This window comes from Halyomorpha halys, unplaced genomic scaffold (assembly GCF_000696795.3).
Source record: "Halyomorpha halys isolate HHAL.00 unplaced genomic scaffold, Hhal_1.1 Scaffold1022.1, whole genome shotgun sequence".
Classification (NCBI taxonomy): Eukaryota; Metazoa; Arthropoda; class Insecta; order Hemiptera; family Pentatomidae; genus Halyomorpha; species Halyomorpha halys.
Window position 1 is genome coordinate 72,790 of NW_027114926.1, and position 16,593 is coordinate 89,382.

The window sequence follows — 16,593 nt, forward strand, 5'->3', positions numbered from 1 at the left end:
CAAGTCTATCAGCACATGCCGCGATTTCGGTTTCGTAACTGAATATAGACTGAAATAGGGCATATTACATTTAATCAATTGATTACATAAAACGTTTCACATAACCCATATTCATTATTGCTCATGAGATTTCAAATTAAAAATGAAATACAGACAAAAGTTTTTATATATGAAAAAACATAACATATGAATTGATTACATAAAACTTTTGGTATCATAATAAGGTTGATTCAATTCCACATAAAAATATAGCATTTACTTTTTTGAAATATTTTACTTTAATTATACTTTAAGATATTTTAGAAACAATTCATAGTAAAAAGGAGTAGAGTACAATTGAAAACATTTTCCGCCATTAAGAATAATCAAACTAAATACTTCTACTTAAACTTAATTAAAAACATTATGAACAATCTTAACAAAAGAATTGATACTTGATACCTGACATATTCCACCAGATATTCTTCCCTATTGCATTCCTATATTCCAGAGGAATCTTTCCTTGATTTTTTCATTTTATCTTCTTTTACATCACATTGCTTCTTTGAGGTACATCTGACTAAATTTTTGTTTTTGTGTGTGTGTTTGAGGTCAACAAAATTTTCTTTGTCAGATATGCCACTATTCAAGCAAAAGTGGTGACGTACATTTCAAACTTGAAACTTATTTTAGGTAATTCCACATATTTGATTTTATTATTTATTATACAGATAGTTAACCCTGATTATTTATCATAAGTTCACTTTAATAAAGAGAACAGATGATTTTGACTTAAACACTGTTTAACACCATTTTTAAGATGGCCTACCATGCATCATAAAATGAAATATATAAACATTCACAACAATAGGTGTTCGTTGGTTTAAAACACACAAAAGACTTCCTCTCTGAGTTTAGATTGAGGCCAATAATGCCAATCTATACCAATAACTACTGAGTGTATTTTATTTTTAAACCAGTTTCTCTATTGGAAATAAGTTTATAGTAAAAATAAAACATGATTAATTCCTTACTTTTTCAATAATTATATTTAATAAACCAATTGCATATAAACATATTTTAATGTCAATAAATTTGTAGTTTGCAAATATACAACACTGTTTTGTCATCATTTTCTACCTTAATCCATACATTAAAATTATTGATGAAAATAAAGCACATAATATATTGAGTGACAGGTTTAACCTTGGGACCCAGCTGAGCTAACAGCAGCCCTGATATAAAGTAGCAGTTTATACTGGATTATTCATTCTCAAGTTGGAGTGGTAGTTAATATGTGCCACTTTATTGTATCCTTTTTAATAGGCTGTCAAGTGTTATTTCCTGAAAGCCATTATGAACAATTTTTCTTTAAGTACAAGGTGGCAGTTTTGATGTGGACAGTGCTTTTTGTTTTATGGTCCAGACTCCCTTTTTAACAAATTTTAAATTAGTGAAAAAATACCATAAAAGAAAAAATTTAACAAATTCTAGATCTAAGCAAATTTCCAAGATGGATATAAGTCAGAGTTGGGTAAAAGTTAGTTAAAAATAAAACTATGACTAAATTGTAAAGGATACAATTTTTAGTTAAGAATGGTTTATTAATAAATATTCATTCCATCCATGATAAGCTAGTTAAATGGAATATGGTCCGGGTGCGGTCAAAAAAACTCAAATAGTAGATAATTATACTATCTTATTGAGCCAACGTTTCGCCCCACGTTGCAGGGCTTCATCAGGGTTAAGCTAGTTATATTTGCATTTTTACCCAGCTCTGATATAAGATATTTGACATCTAAGAGAATATTGAACTGATCCATAGCGCTACAACAGTATTATAAAAACATTAATATTTAATTTAAATTAAATATTAAAATACCTTATATTTTACTGTAAACTTCTTTTATAATACAAATAGAGTTAAAACACTAAGGAACAGATAAATATTTATATTATCTCCATAAACAGGTATGAGATTCACAGAGGATAAAGATTAATTTATTAAATCAAATAACCAAATAATTACCATAGTTTTAAACATATGGGCACACATCATCCAAGGATAAAACTAATAGATTATAAGAAATTTAATTATTCGAATTAAAAATTCCAATTTCTTTTGGTACAAGAACAATAAGTATACATATAAATCAATATCCAATTAAAAATAATTTGATAAGTTTGGTGATCATAAACACACGCAGAGGGTAATTTTGTTTTATAAGTTTTTCAATCAAAAGTTGCAACTGCTACAATTTTTAACTGTCTTTCCATCACTTAACTTGACAGTTTCAGGATTTTCTTCTACACAAAGGTTGTCATGACGTCTCTAAGAAAAAAAATAGAATAACAATAATCATAAATTAATTGGTTTCATTAGCAAGCAAAAATATACTATATACATACATATTTTTTAAAAAAATTTAAACCAGAAAAAAATTAAACTTGATAAGACATAAATTGATAATTTTTAAGTATGAAATAAAGTACTAAACAAAAACCACATTATTTAAGCAAATAAAGAGTTTAAGCTCTTGAGAAACAGCAATAATATCTGTTGCATATATCTTTTCTCTCACAAACAATAATCAGTCATTTTAACAAAACCTCACTCATTCCTAATTCAATCTCATCCAGTCCTCCTGGCAGTAAATTAAGTTTCATCCAGAGCTCTAAACTTAAAAAGAGTTAGCAAAGACATTTTTCCAAATAAAAGTTCAGAAAAATTTAAACATATCCTCAGATCTTCGCCTCATTGTAAATATACCCTGTTTCAAATGATCGACTATTTTTTAGTATCTTCATGATTTACATAGCATTTCATAATGATTCACATACCATTTCATAATGTTTTCATCATAGCATTCCATAATGTTTATATATTATATTAATCTGCTGTAATTTTATCATTTTAACAAATGATTTCATATGTTTTAGTTAATTATCCTACCCTAATGCATTTCATGATTTCAAAATCTTACTATTATTTCAGTTTCCTCGTGGTCATTTTAATTTTTAATGCCAATTATACATAAATAAAATATCATTTTATAATTGTCAATTTTTAATAATTTTCTTACTGAAGTCTACTGAATACATCTTACTGTTTCACTGTCCCAACCTTTGACTATCATATGATGCTCATTATAATATTCAATTTAATTCCCTTCTCCTTTGTTTGTTTTGCCAATTTTATGTAATTTTGGTTACCTCTTTTTATTTGTTATTTTTAAATTGTTAATAATATCTGCATAATTATTATGTTTTTAGTATCTGTTAAAAAATTGACAGCATTTTTATTTTTTGTTACAGATATTTCTAATATTTTTCTGCTCTTTTTTTCACAATTTAATATTTTTGGGTTATTGAAATGAAATTGGAGTTTGGTTCTAATGCTGTACTATGATAGACCAGTTATGTTTATATTTTTGTTGTTATTGCAATGGCAGGTATATGCTGAGATATTCTTGTACTTAATTTCTTGTTTTTACTCAAAATAATCATATCTTCACTATAAAATACCCTGTCATTAGATTACTTTCTGTACTTTATAAATACAGAAGAATTAAAAGATCCTCATCTTTTAAGTTATAATGAAGGAACCTGATGCCAAGTAGTGTATCAGAAAGAGGAGCCATGAGTGTTGATAATGAGAGCATAAAGTTTCTTTAGCTGTTTTAGATTTGATTCTGACCATTATGCTCTTGAGCACCATACATTCCAGGTACCAGACAATCAATCTAAATTTAGGGGTAATTTTGATCTGATAGAATGTGAGATTTGCTGTTTGTTGTCTACTTTATACCTTCCTAAGCCAACTTCTGCATTTTAATCATTGTTAACAACTATTTACCTACCTACAAGTCATGTTCCAGATCACATATAAAAAGAAAACAGAGGATTGCTTTTGCTGTGAGTCCTGCATAGAAAAAAAAAAAAAAAACCAACATAATATCACAGTTAATGTTGAGATGTGTTTTGAACAGGTAATAAATCAATTTCTAATTACAGACAATAAAACCATTAAAATAAAGTCAACTAGTATCATAAATGAACCCCCAACTCCAAATTCCCTCATAAAAAGTAGTATACTGATTTATTCATTCCCATGTGGAATAGATGTATTGGTATCTTTTTTTTTAATGATTAAATTATTTAATTCAAGGGCTAGATGACATACTAATACTCTTTTTTCTTTTTAATTGAAGCCTATATTTTTTTTTCACTGGGTTTTTCTTCCTATCTAAATAATTTTTTTTCCCTATTAAGTACCAATTTTTTCAGAAAGTGATATTTCTAAAAACTAAGCATAGAACTGAAGATCTGCTAATAGTGATTGAAAAAGAGCCTATAATAATAAATTTTAGCAAACAAAAAACTCAAAAATACATACATTGTTTGGCTAAAACCTTTGATTTCAAAAATACTCTTTGATATGACTAAATCCCTGTTCAACTCCATTCACTCTACATATGTTTTGAAATAAATTAAAGATCAATTTTATTGTTGGACACCTAGTTCCCTTAGAAAAGTACCAATATACATTTAGAATATCATGTGTCAGGCTTTAAGAAAATTAAAATTTTAGTAATTTTGATTTTATTTTTGAGGGGTTATCTTGGCATTTTATCTGTTGATTTTCTAACCTCCAGTTCTTTTTCAGTGCATCAATCTACGGAATTTCCTGAAAAATTGAGTACTTTATAAAAGTAAATCAGATTTTAAGAAAAATTCGTATTAATGGGAACTTTTTAGATCCATGCACTTTGAAGGTTTAAAGCACTTGAAACTGCTGTTTACACTTTTTGATGATTTCCACAAAGAAAAAATGCAGAAAATTGAATAAAATGTATAAAATTAAATCTTTTTATACACCGATTTCCCTAAAGGACCTGTAATCTTAGTTGGAGTTTCCTCGACCAACCGACGAAACTATAGAAAAATATAACCAATACACATTTGCTTTCATAATATAATCAACATTACACATTAACATATGAACTAAATACAAATTTTCGAAAAAGACTACTAAACACCCCAAAACACTACAGGTAACCATGTTGAATTTATAAATAGGTAAAAATGTTTATTAGAAAGAAATGACTTAAAAACAATAGTAATTACAAAAAACTTATATAAAAAACAAAGTAAGTCCCAGATTTGATGACCTTTGGACTATAACCCTATAGTGTCCTGGATGACTCCCACTCTTGTTTATACACTCCTTTGTAAACTATAACTCCCTCCATTATACTCCTTCCTTCAAGGTTATAGTTCATGGTTAATAAAACCTTGATCTCACTTTGTTGTTGATATAGGTTTTTTGTAATTACTATTAATTCTCAGGCACTTCTTTGTTATGAACATTCTAATTTTTAAATTTTAGAAATTTAAGATGGTTACCAGTAGTGTTTTTGAGTATTAATTAAATATTCTTTTTTATAAATTTGTATTTAGTTCATAAGTAATGTTTATTATGTAGTGAAATCAAATATATATTGGTTGTATTGTTTTATGAAACCATGTCTATAGAATGAATTGTTTATGTGCTTTGTATTTACTTTTTTTATTGTTAATTTTATAAACCTTCTACCCTTATATGTCTTTTATTTGAATTGGGAAAACTCATCAATCTTGAAATTTGTAGTTAATATTGTGTCTGATAATTGATTAGTTTTTTTAATTTGTTTATAGATGATCATAGAGTTGAATAGAACCAGAGAAAAAATCTCACGTAACCAATTCAAAGAAAGTTGCTTCCTCTTCAAAACATGAGCTGAAAGTCAGATAAGTTGCTTTAACTGATAAAGTTATAATTCGCAGTGTCCTCCGACTTTCATCGGCTCAAATTCTGGAGAAGTAATTATAAAATAAAACTGATTGATAAAAGATTTTTGTCACTGATTTTTTCCTATGGCATCTCTTAATAAAAAATTATGAAGCTTAAAATTATCTTTTTGTAAGTTTTCTTATTATTTCATTTATAGCCTTATTCAGCTAGTGATGATTGTATTTATTATTTTTTCCTCCCTTCAGCCCTTAATTTTTCCAGTCAGTTTTGAAACGTTAATAAAGTAAAATTTATAAGTTTTTCCATAAAAATATTTGTACAAATTTTGGGGCTTATGTTTGAAACCTGTTTTTAGTCTTTAATCTACTTGCTGATTGGGTAGTGCGCAGGCTTCTGTCCACTTGCTAAAGTAGTCTCCAGCAACTAGTATATACCAGTTTCCCCCTCTTAAGCAGTGGAAAAGGTCCTGTTATATTGACCACAATCCTCTCCAAAGGGGCTCCAATGTTATACTGCTTCATGGGTCCTCGAGCACTAGTTCCAGGTTCTTTGCTGGTTGCATATTTTGCAAATTTCCATCACAAATCGGCTACATCACAAAATGGCTACTCAATAAAACCTCCACCACAACTTCTCTAACGTCTTCCTTACTCCGAAATGACATCCTGAAGCGCCACCATGAATGTCATCGAGTACCTCCTGCCTCCTTGATGCTGGTAGGATTATCTGCATTCTCTTCTCTTTCCCATTCGCTTTCTCCCAAGTTCGTTTCACTGAGCCCAAAAACACTTCATTCCTAATTCAATCTCATCCAGTCCTCTGCTGTGCAGCTGTTACCATTACCAGCCTCCCCTCGGGAGCATTGGCATTGATGTTCAATCGACCTTTCTGATGTTCGGGACTGAATTGGTACTCCTGTAGTCTTTCGATCCATCGGGCCACTTGCTCAGGGTTTTATAAATCAATAGCCAACAAACCATGATCTATTTGGAGAAAGAAGGTTGTCTTAACAGGTACTTGTAAAACTGCTCTAGAGTCTTAACGATTTCCAAGAGCTCTCTTCTCATCACACAGTAGTTCTTTTCTGGTTTCGAAAGTGCCTTTGAGAAGTATCTGATGACTCTTTCCTCTCTTTCTTAGATCTGTGACAATACTCCTCCAATTACAACATTGCTATCATCAGTATCCATAAGGAACTGGCACCCCTATTCTAGATATGCTAAAATGGGAGCAGAACATAATGATACTTACAAGTTGATCTTGACACTTGTCACTCCACTCAAAATGTTGTTCCTTCTCATTCAGTTTGTGAAAGGGTCGAGCTATGTCATCCTTGGACGAACCTGCTATAGTATGTACTATGAAGCTTATGACTTTATGTTTGTCTTTTCGGACTGACCAAGTCCTCACAGCTTTGGTTTTCTCAGGATCTGCATGAATTCCTTCTGGAATAATGATGTGTACAAGGTATTGAACTTTCTTTTTGGGTATTGAACTTTCTTTTTGAACTGCTGACATTTCTTTTAGCTAAGCTTAAGTTTGGCATTAGACAGTTATGGTGTATATCCACTTTCCAAATCCAATGTGGAAAAGCACTTTGATCCAACAAAAGAGATCAGAGTATTGTCTATTCGGGACAATGGATAGCTGTCTTTCTTCGTGATCTCATTACGCTTTCTATAGTTAATGCAGAATCTGGTGGAGCTATTCTTTTTCTTAACCTAAACAACTGGATATTCCAAGAGACTACTGGAGTTTCCATTTTATTTTTCAACATCTTGTTGATCTCTGGTTGTTTTGTGAAATAAATCCTCCTAGGTGGCTGCTTAACAGGTTGATGTTCACCAGTATTAATTTCATGTTGTACCACATTTATCCGTCCTACATTGTTTTCCGAGCATGAAAAGACCAGCTGGAATTTATTAAGCAGTTCCTTCACTTGTTTTCTCTATTCCATTACTAAGGATTCCACAGTTTCATCGACAAACTTTTCCTAACTTTTCGGGCGTTGGTTTAGTTAATTGTGGTTGTTGTCCAGCCTTGTTATCATCTGAACTCCTTTGCACTGTCCAACCACAATCCCCTTCTTTAATTTTCAGTCAAATCCGCCCGTGTTTGAGTCTAAATAACAGTCTAACTAGTATTTTATATGTTGTAGCCGAGAAAAGTGCCCGCCCCATCAAAATACCTTTGTCATTTTCAAAAGCTGGCTCTACTATTCCAATCACTCTTATTTTTACCTCACCTTCTAGCTCAATAGAAATTGTGGTTTCACTCCTTGCTGAAAGTAAAAGATTTTCAGCCAATACTGCTCTTCTTATAACACCCACATCCTCTCCATTCCATTTCATAATTAACTCCTCATTCCCAATCAATATAATCCATTGGTTGAGGTCCAGTACAACTTTGTGGACACCCATAAAATCCATTCCTAGAATCACAGGATTCAAAATATCCACCACAAATGTTTTCTGAATGAATTAGGAGTTTCTGCTATGTCCACTACTTCCCTGGAAACGTTCATAACCTTGCCATTACCTGTGGAGAGTAAGCACTCTTTATTTGGCGTTTCCACTTTCAAATTCAGTTTAAGGTTAGCCCTAATAATCATATGGCTGGCTCCAGTATTGACAACTATTTAGTACAATATTCCCAAAATTTAACCTTCAATAATCAGGCTGTTTTCTCAACATTGAAGTTGTGAAATCTCCAACTTGATCTTCGGGGTAAAAGATAATGGAGCCAGATTCTGCCCCTGAAAACTGGCTATTGGGAGTTTCCCTGATTCTTGGATATTGGATCAACCCGATGTGGAGTAACCTTACTATTCTTCTTGAAATTGCCAGATTCGTGACAACTGTAGCACTTTTGTAGCCTCCTGAGTAGTGGGGTATCTTGCCGGCTCTCCATGGCCTCTTCCAGCTTCTTTATTAATTTATCAAGTTTCTCTTCTAAGCTGTTGGTATTGTTTTCATCATGATATTCCTGCTCTTGCCAACCCTAAGTTTGCAGCAGTTGTGGTCGATCATTTTGTAAGCTTTTCTTTCACCCCTTTAAACTCCAAAGCTTTCTCTAAGGTTTTACCAATGGTTTTCATTCTCGCTAGTTCCAGGCTTTGCCGAAGGACCAGATCACGCACTCTGTCAGTACAAACATCAACAGCCATGCTTTCCCGGATATCCTTTCAAACTGTAGCATACGCCATTCTCACAAGTCGAGAAATATTTGCACTCAACTGGGATCTTGTTTGCTCGTCCTGAACTGCATCCAGTACACCTACTCCAGGTAATGGTCACCAAATCTTCTCTCGAGGTGGTCGCCCAAAAAGTTAAAGCCATTCTAGCATTCCTAAGGTACACTCTGCAAAACATCCAGAACTTCTCCTCACAATGAAATGATTAGGAAAGTCGCTTTTTCCTGTTCCTCCAGCCATTTGTCAAGGATGTTAAACTTTAAACTGGCGTCGTTATGTTACCCGTGACGATTTTCCATCATACATTGGCAGCTTAATCCTAACTGGGGTTGTTGAGGCGCTTATCTTCATTTTGAGAGTGTCCTTCTTTGGTGTCAATGGCATGTCAGTGGTGGATCTTCTGATCCAAGAACCTTGAAGAATCTGGCTGACTTGCCAGATTCGCTGCAGACTCAAGGTTGCTACGGTGTAGCCTCAACTACCTCAGCAACAAACGGCCTAATCTGCTCAGTTTTAGAGATGGATCGAGAAAAGATTTGATTGATCTAACGGATGAAGAAGTTTAAATAGAGGATTTAGATATAGAACTAAGCTTGCCATTAGGTAAGTATTCAACTGTTCTTCAACTAGAAGTATTTGCTATTTTATCTGTAGCTACATGCCCAGAAGTCATTAGCTGTAAAAGATCACTATCTATAGTGAATGATCACTATATCACTATCTATTCAGATAGCCAGTCTGCTCTTCAAGCCCTTGAGTCACCTAAAGTCACCTCCACACTAGTGAGAGAGTGCAAACAGACAGTGTGATTGACATGCTTAAAGAAGCTGAAACTAGTAAGAAGCTAGTTTCTGCGCATAAGGGAATCACTGGCAATGAGAATGTGGGAGGGGCGGAGCTAAGACAGACCAAGTTATTAATTAATAAACCCTCTACTTCTAGAACATATTCTGCAGCTTGATATAGTTAATATCCATTTGTTAAAAAAAAAAAGTTAACATTTTATAATGATTAACGATCATTATACTTGTGAAAAAAGATGTTAAAATTAATAATTCGATATGAAGTGATTTTCTTGATGCATTTTACCATCGTTGTGGTTGTTTATGGCTCAGATTGTCATGGAATGTTGTTGGTAATCATAGGTGTAAAAATTGTATTAGTAGATTTTGTGTTCAAGTTTCATTGATAATGGTTTTAGATAAGAGCTAACCTAAAAATATTTAGAATTTTTGTTGCAGGGATAAGTTTTAGTTGAAAATTGGGACTTAAAATTGTCTCTTATTAGAGAATTGCCCACGAATGAAACTAAGAAAATAGGATCAGAAAATAGACTGTGTAGCAATCATTTTGCCAGTTATACAACAGTTAGTATTACTAGTAATACCATTTGGCCAAGTGAAAATTATATTTTCCCTCCACTGGACTAATATAATATAAAATTTAAAGTATAAAAGTAGAGTATAATTTAGAATGTAACAAGATATCTGCCATCAGTTTCTGACTGCAAACTGGTTACAAATGTTACAGAAAAGCTAGATTTGAATAAATTCAGCATTACCCTACTAAACCGTCTTTGCAACAAATGACAAGAATAAACATTAAAACATCATTATTTCTTTGATTTTCCTAAAGTTCATAATTCACCTTTTTCCCCAACATAAATGAAGCAGGTTATTAGCATGCTAATGATGTTGAAAATTGAAATTTATAAAAGTTGTTACAGCATAATTTATTTTTATAAGATTTATAAGACTATAGATATAAGATTTATCTTTGGGTTCCCAAGGTGCTCTCAAGTTTCCCGCTGGTATACCGAGTTGAAGTGGCTCTATCCAACATCCTGAAGGCAATACCTCTCTGGTGTTTTCCTATTCCAAATTCTTAAAATCAAAAACCTACTTATATCCTTGATCTCCTCACTCTTCATGCATCCATCCACTCATTGAACACCAGATCCCAACCAATTGATTTATATATACCCTCCTATAGAACCACCTTCTTTAGCAAATCCTTCGTCATACGTCCAACCTCCTTCTGGAATTCTCTTTCCATCTCCATTCGCCAGTCATCATCCATTCTTTCCTTTAAACAACACCTATTCCTCCACTTATTGTACAACCAAACCTCAGCATTATTGTAATCAAATAAATAGGCAGATATTGATTAACATTATAAGCAGTAGCTGTGCCAATATCCCAATGTAATTTCATTTTACTATCTAAAAACTTGTAAATGGCAGATAAAAATCTTAATGTATGAACCATGTATTTATTCTTAGGGGACATAAGTCCCAGAATAAGATTATTTTTTCATTTCATTTCATAATGATGCTCATTTCAAAAATCTAAAAACAATATAATGAAATCAAAGCAATCAAATAATACACACTCCCAAAAATTAGATAATTAATGAGTACTTTTATTATCAAGATATTAAACTGATTTATAAGATAATAGGTCATTTACAAAAATACTGATAAATATAGTCAGTATAATTGGAATTTTAAAGAAAAATAACAGCGACTTAATCTCAAACTTTGGCTACAAGCCACTTTATAATTGATGTATGGATCTGCATGTAGTAGTGTTGATAAAAATAACTGTGTATAAATAAGTACCTTTAATTCAGTTGCTAGAAGAATAAATGCCTCCTCAACATTTGTATTTTCTTTAGCTGAAACTTCCATAGAAAATAATATCTCTGGAATGCAGTCACAAACAGTATTGACTTCTGAAGATTCTACTTCCCTTAACGATTGCAAGTCACACTTATTTCCTTAAAAAATAAATAAATAACTAAAATAGATTATTTTAGAACAAAGAAATAAATGTACAAACTTATTCCTTGATGGTATCCATTACAAGGTGTATTGTTTGCATTGATTTTTAATTAATTTATAAAATATGGCAATTAAAGTATAAATATTACCACTAAATAAGATATAAAACTTAAGGGAAGATTTTCATACAGGTATAGAAAGTAAAGAATTATGTGATACCCTCTCATACTTTCAGTGCCAATGTAATAATAATATTCTGTTACATTTAGACATACACTCTCCATAAAAAAAAATCATTACATCTAGACCTTCTGGAATTTTATTGGAATAGTAGGTTTTACATTTACAAAAAAGACTTATAAATTTAAAATAAACAATTTTACTAGACAAAATATTAACACTGAACATATTTAAATAAAATAAAAAGTTTCATCTATATATATTTTATAATTAAATTATTGTTTAAGACAAGGTGGCGAATTTTGAAAAAAATCGTTTGATCCTTTTCTCTGAACTACTTATTTTTATACCTCCACAATTCTGGTCCTTAGGCCATTATGAAAGAAAATCTTTAAACAAACAGCTTAATTTACTTTCGATTTATTTATTAATATTTTCACAATTATCAAAATAACATACCTTAAAAATGTGAGTTCGTGTTTACATCTCATAGAGTTAGGACCTGAACTGGAGCTCCTGGGGATTAAATGTTCAACTGATAAGTGACTTTCACCATGTATGTAGGTATATGTATAGATATATTCTTTCTTTTCTTTTCATTTTTTTCACTTTAAAAAAGTACTTTAAATCTTATTTTCTTAACTTACATAATTTATTTTGTAAGATTCAACAGAAACTAGTCCTGATTCTATGATTTAGTACTGATATGTCCGATCATGGATTGATTGGTATGCTGTGTATTGTAGCAACCATAATTGGGCAGCATGGCTAAATAAAGTATTTCTCTCTCACAAGATGCAAACTCATTACATAACAATTTTATTTGAAGTATGCATGAGAGTATGGCTGAAACTGGACTAATGTCACTAGCAAATCATCAAACAATCCAAAATTTTGATCTAAACTACTATGGTTTGATGGAGATTATAGAAATTCCAAAAGAGTTAAAAAAAAAACATATAGAGCAACGATTAAATTCCACACTTCACTTGAATTGTTTAATGAATTAATGTGAAGCTAGGAAATCATACAGACAGCTATTATACCTCAAGAAAGTAGAATGTAGACTCTGCATGTTAAAAACCCTACAAGAAGTCAGAAACAGCAAATGATTTCGGACAGCAATAAAATCACTACAACCATGTAAAAGCAATAAAAAACAAGATAGATTTGAGCAGGCTCTATAAAACACAATATGGTTATAAATACATCCAAGATATTAAATTCTTCTCGGAGACCCATCCACTTTTAGATAGTGATATTTCCCTGGAAGAACTATAACAGTATGTGTGTCTCTTATTAATAAATGATAAGAAAGTTTCAGGGTTGTCACCTCATATTCAGGTCTCTAAAACAAATTCTCAAATACATACTATGCATACAACAATTACAATATATAAAAATTTCTTATTAATTTTTTTTTAACTCCTGTGACTCCATTATCCTGGAAAATCTGAACAATATCAGACAAGAAGAGGATGAGGAGTGCTGGACTGAGGCTTTCACCTTGTAGCAACCCAAGAGTTACGTCTATTCCTTTGCTCAGTTGACCATTTATTGAAATTTGGGTGGTAGCATTGTCAATTTTATTATATATTATAATTTCATACAAGTTCATTATACTTCTAATTATTTTGTTGTTAAGCCCAAGTGCAAAAAGCTTTTCCCACAAGTTGTGGTTAATGGAATCAAAGGCCTTCTTCAAATCTATTAATAATTATTATCTTTATTTATTCTGGAATTGATCCCTTTAGAATAATTTACAGGCGTCAAAATTAGGCTTTAGAGCCTTAGAATAAATTACAAAATAGAGATGAAATTACAAGATGTCATAAAATAAAATAATACAATGAATTTAAAAATATACAAATAAACAACAATAATTAACAGAATATATAAAATTATGATAAAACAAATAAAATAAAACCACTTGTCATATCATAAAACATAAGATGACTTCTGATAGTAAATAAAAAGAAAAAAAATATGATAAAAAATCAAATACAATTAAACTAAAAAATAATAAATGAAAAGATATAATTTCTACTAGTGTACATATTTACAATTATAAACGAAGATCTAAGACATAAAATACAGAAAATATATAAAGCTTTTTTAAAACTTTCAATTGTTATTCTTCCGGAATTTGATGGACAGAAGGTGGTCGAAGATACGGGATTTAAAGATTGGAAGGGTATTAGAACTACGAATAAAGGAGGGAATAGAATTCCATAAGGAAGAGGAACGGATGAGGAAAGATCTATCAAAGGCTGCGGTTCGATGGGCAGTTACATATAAGTCTGAAGGCCGTGAGCGAGTATTGCGGGAATGCACTGAGTACTTAAATTGAAGGATATCTGAAATGTACGATGGACGGAGGGATTGGATAATTTCGAAGAGGAAGGAGGCAAGAAAATATTTACGACGGAAGGAGGGGTAAAGCCACTTCAACTCTTCATAACATCGGGTGATAGAGGCGTCCCTAGGGACCCCAAAGATGAATCGTACAAAGCAATTATTTAACCATAAAAAATTTTTTGCGAGTGTAAAGTGTGACATGATTTCCTATATGAAATTATGAGGTTTAAAGTACATGAATATGGGACAGTGGTCCCGAAACGTTGTACCATATTACGATAATTTAATACAAATTTCATTCAACTGGAAGTTATTAACCTCAAAAAATATTTTATGAATTGACTCACCAGACTTCTTAAAGAGAAAATCCAAATTATTTAACCGTTTTAATTTTGCTTCGAGATCCCTAGAGACACCCCCGTAAACCACACAGCAATAGTCAACGTGGGGGAATATTAAGGAAGTAACCAGGAGCCTGCGGGTTTCAAAAGGAAGTAGGTGAAGAAGATAATTTAAATGCTTTAGGGTGGAAAAGGTACGACGGGAAATATTGGAGACGTGGTTTGTCCAGGAGAGAGTTTGGTCTATAGTGACACCAAGGTTTTTGACGTATGGATGGAATTGTTGTTTAGGAATAAGGTTGGAATACGAGGAATAGTTTTCAGGAGGTGATTGGATCCTATTACGATTGCCGTTTTATTATTTTTTTATTATTTTTGAAAAAAATAATAAGAAATTGTTATATATTTTAATTGTTGTATGCATAATATGTATTTGAGAATTTGTTTTAGAGACCTGAAGATGAGGTGACTACCCCAAAACATTGTTATCATTTATAAATGATATAAAATAAATAGTTGAAAAAAGGAAGAGTGTTTTTTCATTCACAAGTTCTTATCAGAATTGAAACTCTTCCAGTAGAAGATATAACTTTAAGCTCAAACCCCTTTATTGACACAATAAAAAGTTGGAATATACAAAAACATATACATATTTAGGCATCCACAGGTATATCAAAAAATGCTTCTGTACATTTCATACAAATATCATCCACTGCTACTGCTAAAGTCTTGGAAACCCTGAGAAAAGGAAAGAGTGACTCTTGGGAAGCAAAGATGGCATTATATGACTCAATGGTATCCTTCTACAAGTATGCTTTTCCTCAATGGTATTCTCCTATATGCATCCGAATTTTTTAAAATATATTTTGATGGCATTGGAATTTTCCATACAGCCAGGTTTTAAATGTATCTGTATTTCCTTTATATTCACCATGATTGGGGGTCGCAGTTTTTCATTTTGTGGGACCGCCACTCAATGAAAAAAGACAACGCCCCAGGCCGGATTCGAACCGGGACTGTCAATAGACATCTAATTGGTAAGGCTGTGAGCTTACCAAGGCAAGGAAAAGGTACCGTATATCATCCCTATATGTCATGGTGGACATCGGTCGGTATCTGGTGATTATAACATGGTGTGTCTAAACATACCATCATCTGCACTATCCTGGGATGGATCATCCCTAGGTATATATAATCTATACTCATTTTAGTAGCCTCCTCTAAGGTAGTTGCCTGGGTACCTCTCACTCTAATAGCCATCATTATCTATAGGGGCTTGACCTTGCCCAGTTCCACCCTGTACGGGATAACCTAGAGATTCTTCTCTGAATCCTCTACAATGAATTCATTCCAGGACCTCTTCTTCTGGTAGCACATTCCATTCCAATATACCCAATACCTATGCTTTGATTCTTCTCAGAGTGGAGGCCTCCTCTCATTGTTTCTGTACTCCTTGTACCTAGGCATGGCCCTGTAGTATTCTTCTTTAAACTGTGTCAGAGCCGGTATCCACCATGGGACCGGACGTACTCTCACTCTTCGATGATGGAGGCCTTTTTTTTTTCTTTTTCCAGTTCAATTACTAATTTCAATCTACAATCATGGTAACTGTTTAAAATTTCTATAATGTCATTTATTTATTTTTTATTTATAATGCAAGAAATATAATATACCTTATTTATATAGTCCTTAATATTCCTCTTGAATTGATCCATTTTATAGAGATGGATCTTGAGATACCGATGATCGCATTGATGTGTCAAATTAGATAAATAATTAAATAAATAAATTGAATATAAAATAGTTGATTAATAACAATGGAAATAGATAGTAGTAAATTGATAACAATGAAAGATGAAATATTATATTTTAGAGGCAATAAGATATGTAAGGAATATCTAAAAAACTGAAAAACAATTTGAATCACCATAATTAACTGCATGAAAGAAAAATGAAATATAGGATA

The 16,593-nt window shown here is 31.8% G+C and overlaps 1 protein-coding gene across 1 annotated transcript in view; it reads right to left on the reverse strand.

Moving 5' to 3' along the window:
- Positions 1-1,005: 1,005 nt before the first annotated feature.
- Rab19 (RAS oncogene family member Rab19) overlaps positions 1,006-16,593 on the reverse strand; it is a 104,373-nt gene continuing 88,785 nt past the window's right edge. The window contains exons 4-5 of the mRNA XM_067052013.1: positions 11,587-11,744; positions 1,006-2,311 (exon numbers count right to left, since the gene is read on the reverse strand). Coding sequence (XP_066908114.1) covers positions 2,216-2,311; positions 11,587-11,744 — 254 coding nt within the window. The 3' untranslated portion in view covers positions 1,006-2,215. The remainder of the gene's footprint in view (positions 2,312-11,586; positions 11,745-16,593) is intronic.